Source organism: Neopelma chrysocephalum, unplaced genomic scaffold (assembly GCF_003984885.1).
Source record: "Neopelma chrysocephalum unplaced genomic scaffold, ASM398488v2 Primary Assembly neopelma1_196, whole genome shotgun sequence".
Lineage (NCBI taxonomy): Eukaryota > Metazoa > Chordata > Aves > Passeriformes > Pipridae > Neopelma > Neopelma chrysocephalum.
The window spans coordinates 3,534-13,679 of NW_020897858.1; the positions used below are offsets into that span (position 1 = coordinate 3,534).

General features: G+C 43.2%; 2 protein-coding genes across 2 annotated transcripts in view; both read left to right on the forward strand.

The window, feature by feature from the left end:
* SDF4 (stromal cell derived factor 4) overlaps positions 1-3,666 on the forward strand; it is a gene marked incomplete at its 5' end in the record, with an annotated part of 6,533 nt that extends 2,867 nt beyond the window's left edge. The window contains 2 exons of the mRNA XM_027702770.1: positions 834-1,009; positions 2,361-3,666. Of these exons, the coding sequence (XP_027558571.1) occupies positions 834-1,009; positions 2,361-2,537 (353 nt within the window). The remainder of the gene's footprint in view (positions 1-833; positions 1,010-2,360) is intronic.
* Positions 3,667-5,521: 1,855 nt separating this feature from the next.
* Positions 5,522-10,146, forward strand: part of TNFRSF4 (TNF receptor superfamily member 4) — a 7,086-nt gene continuing 2,461 nt past the window's right edge. Inside the window, exons 1-4 of the mRNA XM_027702786.1 lie at positions 5,522-5,766; positions 7,671-7,793; positions 8,446-8,544; positions 9,683-9,749. Coding sequence (XP_027558587.1) covers positions 5,634-5,766; positions 7,671-7,793; positions 8,446-8,544; positions 9,683-9,749 — 422 coding nt within the window. The 5' untranslated portion in view covers positions 5,522-5,633. The remainder of the gene's footprint in view (positions 5,767-7,670; positions 7,794-8,445; positions 8,545-9,682; positions 9,750-10,146) is intronic.

Here is a 10,146-nt window from a genome sequence, read left to right on the forward strand (position 1 = left end):
ATTCTGCTCAAGTTAAACTCACATTCTGCTCAAGTTAAACTCACATTATGGTTCTGAGGAAACCACAGCTCATCCCAAATGGAATATTGGGTGGTTATTGCAGTGCCAGGGGTCAGGCTGGAATTCTGGCACATCTGGTTTGCTTCTGATGTGATAAGTAAAAAAAAAACAAGCTGTAAACACAAATCCTGGAGTTGTCTCAAGGCTAAGTTGAGTCTCTGGTTGTTAAAAACCAGAATATTAGAAAGATACTCTGAGTAGGAAACATTAAAGATACTCTGAATAGGAACATTAAAGATCCTCTGAGTAGGAACATTAAAGATCCTCTGAGTAGGAACATTAAAGATCCTCTGAGTAGGCACATTAAAGATCCTCTGAGTAGGAAACATTAAAGATCCTCTGAGCAGGAAACATTAAAGATACCCTGAGTACTTCATACAAAACAAATCAGCTTCTGCTTCTTCACTCCTTCACACAAAGCTCTGCTGCTACAGGGTCATTGCAGCAATAGTAGAAAAGGTTTGCTGAGCATTAAATATTATAAAACACATTGATATGAAAGGTTAAATATTATAAAACACGTTGATATGAAGGTTTTATGAGGAGGGCATTGACTGCTCTGCACTTCCCCAGTACAGCAACCGTGTCACAGTTGTGACTTCCACTCAGAAAAGTGGAAATAAATGGTTGAGTTTTCCAAGAAAGTTGAATTTTTTAATCCATAAGTGTTGGTACATGAGTGGAATGAGGACTGCAGCCTGTCCCAGTGAGATTGGTCATTTTTAATGGGCATTAAGCAAACACTTCTCAGTTCTTTGGTGGTTCTTTTGCAGATCAGGATGGAGATAAGAAGCTCACCCTCTCCGAGTTCATTTCCTTACCTGTTGGCACCGTGGAGAACCAGCAGGCTCAGGACATTGATGATGACTGGGTGAAAGACAGGAGGAAGGAGTTTGAGGAGGTCATTGATGCCAATCATGATGGGATTGTCACCATGGAGGAGCTGGAGGTGAGTTTCCTAATTATTTAAACCCCAACACTTTTAAAACACAGCGTTGAAACAGCTGGAGAGAACACAAAATCCCCAAATATTCCAATTATTAGTACAACCCCGTGGTTTATAGTGCTCTGTGGGGCTTGCAGATGCTGTTATGATTTTAATTAAAGAGGAGGGGGAGTTTTTTTAACCAAACTGTTGTTCAGGGCTTTGCTTTGAGGGTTTTTTTTGTCCCACACAATGTGTTTTTTTTGGGGTGCTTGAAAGCAGCCCCGGATTTCCTCAGGTGAGTTGGGCAACGGGGCCCTGACTCAGACTTTCAGTTGCAAAAGGAGTAACTGCCAACCTAAGAGATTCTTTGGGGGGAAAAAAAACCCACCAAAATAAAAGAAAGCAAAAAAAAACCAACCCAGTGCCCAACAAACACTGGGCCTCGAAAAGAGGGGGGTGTTTTTCTTCTTTAAAAACCCAAATTTTCAAGTGTAGAACAAACACTGGGGCCCCACAGCTTTGAAAACAGCAGAGTTCTTGTCTTTTAGGCTGTTTTTCTTTTTTAAAAATTGTTATTTTCAAGTGTGGATTCTAGTTTGGGACCTTTTATGGCCTTTTTTTTTTACTGCAAGAAGAACTAATCTATTCCTTTTTTCTCTCCCCAAGACTGTTAAAGTTTAAATGGATGAATGTTAAAGTCCTTCACTTTCTCAGGGTGCAGATATTTGGATTTAGATATTTGGTAGTGTGGATAAATTGTTCTATGGACAGTTTTATGATATTTTATGGATATCTGGTTATATGGACAATTTTATGACCTTTTTACTGAGAATTTTCTTTTAAAAATAGCTCTTTTACCTGTGAAGTCTTTATGTACTTACACATCTGTCACATATTCTGGGGAGAAATTAATCTTGATTCTTCTAACTTTTAATTAAGTGCCCTACCTGAGACCTTTTAATTTATTTTACATCAGGTGAAGGGGCAAAATGCTTGAATTCTGAGCTTTCTGACCTCTGCTGTGTGGTTTAAAATGGCCCAAGCAAGTTCTAAATTAAACATATCCTAAAAAAACATTGTCTCCAGAAACAGGAGAATTTAGAATTTTGAATTGGGGTGAATTCTGAATTTGAACTTGCTGGTTTACTTTGAAGCCAAAATATTTCTATTGGCATAAGCTGAGAAAAATCTGGATTTGTGTTGGATCAGCCAAGGGAGCAGTGAGAGGGAAAAAAAGCTGGGATAAGATGTGCCAAGAGCTTTTTCCAGGATTTGGGAAGGGTCGTGTCGGTGAAACTCCACACGGAGCCGAACTCCTCGTTCTGCCGGGTGGGAAAGCGAATTCCAACGTTGTTCTTCCCTGTTTTTTTAGGAATACATGGATCCCATGAACGAGTACAACGCCCTCAACGAGGCCAAGCAGATGATTGCAGTGGCAGATGAGAATCAAAACCACCACCTGGAGCTGGAGGAGATCCTGAAATACAGCGAATATTTCACCGGCAGCAAACTCATGGACTACGCCCGGAACGTCCACGAGGAATTCTGACCCTGCTCGCTCTTCCCAGAGCTCTGAAGCACTTTCTGGCTTTCAAAAAAAGGGGGAAAAAGGAATAAATCCAAGCCCCAAAAACAGACAGAAAGTTCCTTTGCTGCTAATCTGTGTTCTTTGCCTCCGGTGTGTTGTCCCAGACTTCCGACCTTCCGTCCGTCCACGGGATCTCGCTGCCTTTGGGGTGAGGGGAAACCAGGCCAGGAAGAGTGGGAAAGGTCCTGGAATACCTCAGTTCCCCCTGGATTGGGCAGGAATTCCAGCTGAAGTTCGGCAAATCGTATTTGGGGGAGGCTTCTGAAATATTTCACTTGTTGCCCTCGTAGCTGCTGATCCCTGGGAATCCCAGAGAACAGGGAGATGTTGGGTTTTTGGGAAGGGAGTGGCGGTTCCAAGGCATGTTCTGACCTCCTGGGAATACCCACGTGATATTCCACTCATCTCCCAGTGGTTTTCTCAGCCTAGTTGGGAATTTAATCCAAATTTTCCCTCCACCACTCGATTATCCTTCAGGACTGTGGGGAGGAATTTGTTTTAAAGGTTCCAGAGAAGCTTTTTTGCATCTACCTAAAAATAAACCTGGTTGTAGCATGACAGGCTTTGTTTTGGCAACTGCCCTGGGGGGAGATGGGGGAGAATTCAAATTATGGCTTTAAAAAAAAAAATCAGATTTTTGCTCTAAAACGAAACCAAGGGGGGAAAGTTTCTGTGTCTTGGCCAGAGAACTCCCTGTTCAGACTGGTAAAATCAGTTGTCTCTGTGCAAATTGGAGCTGAATTGGAGGAAATTGCTGAAAGGGGGAGAATTCCAGGCTTTGCTTGGGAGCTGTGAACATTTGGGAAGCCCTTGGATCAACCTGGATCTGGGTAATCTCTGGGAGCATCTTGGCTCACATCCACTCCTGCAAAAATAGAACAGTTATTTTTACTCTGGTTCCATCTTTACTGTAAAAAAAAAAAAAAACCCTCTTTCTGAAGGGTTCCTGCAAGTGAGATGTTATATTTGATTAAATTTATTCTCTTAATATAATGTAAATATAAGTGTTGCCAGTTCTGTTTCACTCTTCCTTCTCTTTAAATTTTTTTTGTTTTATTAAATGGCTTGTATAAGAGTCTTTTTATATCCATATATCTCTTTTTTCTTTTTTTTTTTTTTTCCATTAAATATTTTGCTCCCTTTGGAAATGGTGCTGGGTTTGGGTTTGTGGGGAAAAATGAAACCCTTATTAATTAAAATACAATTTTAAAAATGGAAGAGAGGGATAAATTCCATTGATAATCTCATATTAAAATGAGCTTAAAGACAGAAATGTTAGTAATATCAGTTGATAAATGTATGTCCTGAACTTTAGCTGTTAATATATGCCAAGATCATTGAAATTTGGGAATTAGATGATGCTTAAACCACCTTAATTAATCTGACAACATAAGCAGGGAACCTCTTGGAAAAGGGATCCACGAGGTTATTTCTGGCTTGGAATTTTAAGTTCAAACTATTCCAAGTTTGCCAGGAAACTTATTTTTAAGAATTCAAGTGTTTTATATGTATTTTTCTATTTTGTATTGATATTAATAATTTCTCTTGGGCTCAGGATGGTCCCAAAATGGGCAGAGGTTTGGCTGCTCCCTGTGTTCCAGTTCAGGGAGAGGGGACTTCTGGAAAGAAAGATTTCAAGCTATAACTTCTTTTCCACAGGGATTGTCTTCCCAAATCCTTGGAAAGTGGGAGAAGTAGTAAAACAGTGGCTGTTTTGCCTCTTCCAGAAATTTAGGAGAGAAAAGAGAAAGCGGCAGCTCCGGATAAATCCCAGTGTGATGTCGCTGTTCAGCCCTTCCAAACACTGCAGGAAAAGTGCAATTCCAGAATTCCTGGCATTCCAAGTGAGTCTCCTGTGCACCTGGATGTGCCTTGGGAAACCTGGCTGTGTTTTTTTAATTTAAATTAAACCTAAATCAGAAATTTGCTCCTCGTGGGACATCTTCGCTTGGGCTTTTCGCTCCGGTCTCGGAAAGACCCAAAATTTCATTCCAGCAGGAAAAGCAGGGATGGAAGAGGCTGAGAGGCTCCCTGGCATGGCAGCTGTGCCCCCACCCAACACCAACAGGCAGAAAAAGCAGGGAGCACGTTAAGAATTATTAAATTTAATTGTTTGGTCTCTCAGAATTGGACTCGTTTGGGCAAGGAATGAAATTTGCTCCTGAGACTGGAGCAAAACGCCCGAGTGAAGAATTTCATTCCTTGCCCAAATGAGTCAAATTTTGGAGAGAAAGATTTCAAGCTATAACTTCTTTTCCATAGGGATTGTCTTCCCAAATCCTTGGAAAATGGGAGAAGTAGTAAAACAGTGGCTGTTTTGCCTCTCCCAGAAATTTAGGAGAGAAAAGAGAAAGCGGCAGCTCTGGATAAATCCCAGTGTGATGTCGCTGTTCAGCCCTTCCAAACACTGCAGGAAAACTGCAATTCCAGAATTCTTGGCGTTCCAAGCGAGTCTCCTTCACACCTGGATGTGACTTGGGAAGCCTGGCTGTGTTTTTTTAATTTAAATTAAACCCAAATCAGAGATTTGCTCCCCGTGGGACGTCTTTGCTCCAGTCTCGGGAAGACCGAAAATTTCATTCCTTGCCCAAACGAGTCAAATTCTGAGAGACCAAACAATTAAATTTAATAATTCTTAACGTGCTCCCTGCTTTTTCTGCCTGTTGGTGTTGGCTGGGGGCACAGCTGCGATGCCAGGGAGCCTCTCAGCCTCTTCCATCCCTCCTTTTCCTGCTTTTCCTGCCGTTCCCAGCCTGGAATTCTTTGCCGCTCTTTTGGAGTCGCCACGTGGAGAGCTAAGAATAGAAACCTCCTCAAAATGCAACTCAGCATCTTGCCTTCCTGCCTGTTAATCTTTTCAGTGATGAACTGTAAAAAAAAAAAACCCTCCAGGCTCGGGGGGGGGTGGGGGGAAAGGGAGGGGGGGGGTGGGAAGAAGGAAGGGGGCGTGGAAAACTCGCCGGGAATTTCCCAGCACCCGAAATATCAATTTGTTCTGGTGGCTCCGGGGCTGCGAAATCGCTTCTCCCCGAGCGCACAGATCTGGCTGGGACGGTCATGGCACCTTCAAATGGGAATTTTCCCCCTGTTTTCTTGCTCCTGCTGGTTGCTGTTCCCAATTCCTCGGGATTGGAATGCAGGGAACACCAATACCCTTACCGGGATAAATGCTGCAGTGACTGTGCCCCGGGTAAGTTGGGTTCTGTGGGAAATCTTCTTTATTGGGAAGCCAGGGGTGGTATAAAAACAGCTTTCTAGGAATATTTTGGGATATTAGGATTTATTTAAATATATACAAGGATATATTTAAATATATACAAGGATATATTTAAGGCTAGAGGAAGGAAAACAGAGAGAAAATTTGGTGAGGAGCTTTTTTTCTTTCTATAACATAAAAAGCCTTTCAGATTTATTTTCTTTCTATAACGTACAAAATTTAGGGATCTTCCTTTTATTCTTTAATTTCTGTGTCTCTAATGTGTCAGTCAAGGGCATTTTCACTTTGAGAGTGTTGTCTGAATAAAAAAAAAGTGGTGGCATTTGTTATTGCCTTTTATCACATAAAGAACCTCGGAAGTTGTAGATAATAATGAGAATTATTAATTCTGTTGCTAAAGGTGTTTTTTTAAGCTTTTTCCTTTGTAGCAGAGTTTATATCACTCACGTTTAAGGAAAAAAATCATTGTTCTTGGCTCATAGAGATCAGCAAAGTGTAACAAGGTGGGTTTTTTTTAAGGAAAAATATTTGATTCATAGATGAAAATGAGCAAAGTTACTCTACAGGGACTGTATTTGTTTCCTCCTTTCATCTTGTAGAGATTGAATGAGTTTTTTTCCACAATCCACGAGTCTCCAGGAGGGATTTCAGCCTTTTGTCAGGAAAAACCAGCTTGGTTTTCCCTCCTTACTTCTTATTTTCATAATTAAATCTATCCCTGAGATGGAGCTGGGGTGAACTGATGCAGGAGTTTTATCCTCCACGATGCTAACTGGGCTAAAATCAGCCTTTAATCTTAAGATTTGAGGCAGTTTGTTGCCTTATTCTCGAAACTCTTTAAAATCTGAGTGTTTGTGAACTCAAGGCACGTTTGTGGGCAGAGACAGATAAATAACACTTTTATCTCTCACATTTTCTTCCCCCTTAAACTGAAAAAAACCCTCTTATCAGGTTTTTGCATTGTTAGAAAATGTGCTGCCGTTGGGGAAACGTTTCTTCACAGTCTCTTCCTCGTGTAGATAGTAAAAATGTCATTTATTGCACACACTATGCTCCCTAATAATCCTAATTTTGCCACTCAGCCCTCAGTAAAACAGAATTAGAGTGAGCAAGAGGCTTGATGCTCATTCACCTGCAGGTGGGAAAACAGAGAAGCAAAATGAAGGGAACAACCATTTTTGTCCCTGATTGGGGTTATTTGGGCTGAATTGCATTATTTTTATATTTATATTTATTATATTATTACATATTTATTATATTTTTATATTTATTATATAAATGTATAAATATATATATTTAAGTCCTAAAGGAAGGCAGGTTCTGTCACATTGTACTACACAGGAAGTCAAACTTATTGCTGTGCTAAAAACCTGCTTTTTTCCTGCCACTGGCTGCAAACTGAGATGTCCAAATTACATGGAAAAGTGGTTTGGAGAAGGGTTATTTGGGATCTGCTGGGAGAATCATTTGGTTTGTGAATCCTCAGCCTTTTTTTCTGCTGCTGCCTGCAAACTGAGATGTCCAAACCCTGTGGAAAGATGGTCTGGAGAAGGGATATTTGGGATCTGCTGGGATATTTGGGACATTTTGGATATTTGGGGCATTGCCTCAGCTCTCAGGCCCTTTTTATCCCACTTTAGCTGCACAGTGGTGCTGTGGGTCAGAGTTTTTTGGCATGTTGGGATCTTAAAACCTGCTGAACGTTCTCAGGCAGAGCTGGAAGTGGGACCGGCACACTCAGGGCACTGTTTTGTCCTAATCCATGGAAATGTGTTATCCTGTGAAAACAAAAATCCTAATTCATGAAAAAAAAACAGGGAAAAAAGAGGATTTTGTGGTGATACCAAGCAGTTTGTGCTCTGTGATCCCTGTTTTAGGGCAGAGGATGAGGAACCGCTGCACGGCCACGGCAGACACGGAGTGCATCCCCTGCCAGGACGAGTATTTCAGCAGTGAGCACCACCACAGCTTCTGCAACAGCTGCACAGTCTGCAACACCAGTAAGGCACTGGCCAGGGGGGGATTTCCTCCCACAAAGTTGGGAAGAATCCGCCTTTATTTGCTTTCTCAGCTCCAACCCACAGTCTGGGGTGTGCCAATGTCTGATCCCGCCTGCTCCGGGCTTGTGGTGGGGCCTGAAAACTCCTCAGGGTTGTTCTCTGTTCCCTACAAGTGTTTCCACACATGGTGGGGGATTAATTTGTGTTCTCAGTGTTAGTTTAGGTTGAGGATGAGGGAGAGAAAGTGAATCATGAAACCAGTATGATAAAAAGTCGTGGCACTGGGTTTAATTGGGGCATGTCATTAAGATAATCCTCTTTAGCTTAGAAACCTAGTGCTGGTTCATAGCTTCTTAATAATTAGGATGTTAGAGGTGAAGATCAGTTTTCCAGATGTGTTAAAGGGGCTGATTCCACTACAATGGGTATGAAGCTGTGGTTTGCCCCACAGATTTCTGAGCATTGGCCATAAAAGATTCCAGGACGGGTTGGGATAAAAGAGGTTTGGTTTATTCGTCCCGGAATTGCATCGGTTTTTACACCCAGACAAGGTACAGCTCAGGAATGGAGAACTTCATCAGCTGTAACAATAATTCAAACAGGAGAATCTCTTGTCTCTCACTTGCCTTTTAATCCTTTTTTTTTTTTTTAGAGAGGGGGAGCGTGGAAGTGAAGAAGTGCGAGAAGACCTCGGACAGGGTGTGTGTGTGCCGGGCAGGGTTCATGCCAGCTGGGCTGCCCCTGGGAAGTGGTGAGTCAGGGATCAGAGAATCACAGAATCATAGAATCAGCTGGGTTGGAAGGGACCTCTGAGATCATCAAGTCCAACCCTTGATCCAACCCCACCGTGGTTCCCAGCCCATGGCACTGATGCCACATCCAGTCTTATCTTAAACACCTCCAGGGATGGAGAATCCACCACTTCCCTGGGCAGCCCATTCCAATGGCTGATCACCCTCTCTGCAAAGAAATTCTTCCTAATATCCAACCTAAACCTCCCCTGGCACAGCTGAAGACCCTGAGCCCTCTTGTCTTGCTGAGAGTTGCCTGGGAAAAGAGACCAACCCCCCCTGGCTCCCCCCTCCTGTCAGGGAGTTGCAGAGAGTGAGGAGGTCTCCCCTGAGCTTCCTCTTCTCCAGGCTGAACAGCCCCAGCTCCCTCAGCCTCTCCTCACAGCACTTGTGCTCCAGTCCCTTCCCCAGCCTTGTTGCTCTTCTCTGGACCTGCTCCAGGACCTCAATGTCCTTCCTGAACTGAGGGGCCCAGAACTGGACACAGCACTCCAGGGGTGGCCTCACCAGTGCTGAGTCCAGGGGAAGAATCACTTCCCTGGCCCTGTTGGCCACACTGTTCCTGAGCCAGGCCAGGATCCATTGGCCTTCTTGGCCACCTGGGCACACTCTGGCTCCTGTTCAGCTTCCTGTCCATCCACACTCCCAGCTCCCTCTCTGCCTGGATGTGCCAGGCTCTCCCACCTCTTACCTCCCCACCAGGTTGAGGTGGTTGTTTCCAGTGTAAAAAAACCCAAAACTATTGTCATTTGTCTCCTGTTATTTCCAGTGTAAAAGCTGCTGACATTTATCTCTTGGAGATCTCCCCACGAGGGGAGTTGTTCAAACTTGTTGCTCTGTGGTTCCTGTCAGAAACAGGAACATTCTCCTTGGTAATATCCATCATTTACCAGGAAATCCTGCACTTGCAGATTAAAACCAACCCCTGAGCGTGCTGTGTTACTTCTGGCCCAATATCTCGGATTTTTAGAGGCTTTTATTGGGTCTGTTCTACAAGCCAGACCATTCTAAGTTATTATTTCATTTTTGTGCAGCTGTCACACAGTTGTGTTGCTCACTGAGCTCACACCCTGCCTGCTTTATTCCCTTTTTTTCTAGTGTGTTCACCGTGTCCTGAGGGGACTTTCTCCCCAGGAAGGAACGAGAAGTGTCAGCCTTGGACCAAGTAGGTGTCACTGATCCAGAGGTATCCAGAGCTCTGTTCTGGCTTTACATCTTTAGCCAAAAAAAATCAGGATGTGCAGAATAAACCTGCAGTAGGGGCAGTGAAAACCCTGTTCCTTGTGGCTCTCAGGAGCCTGTGCTGGTTTGAAGCCTTTGGCCCTTTCTCTCTTCACCTCCAATAACAGAATTCTCAGCCTTTTTTTTTTTTTAAAGATTTGCATGTTTTGTTTCTATATTAAAGGTTCCCCTGGCCAGGTGCAGCTGTGCCCCTGGGCTGTTACCTGTCAGGAAATCCCAGTAGGATTCTTTTTCCAGTAATAACTTGGATTGCCTCAGTTGTTCTCCACATCTCTGTGCACTCTAGGAAAAATAAACCTGAGTTTGTCCTGCTCAGACAA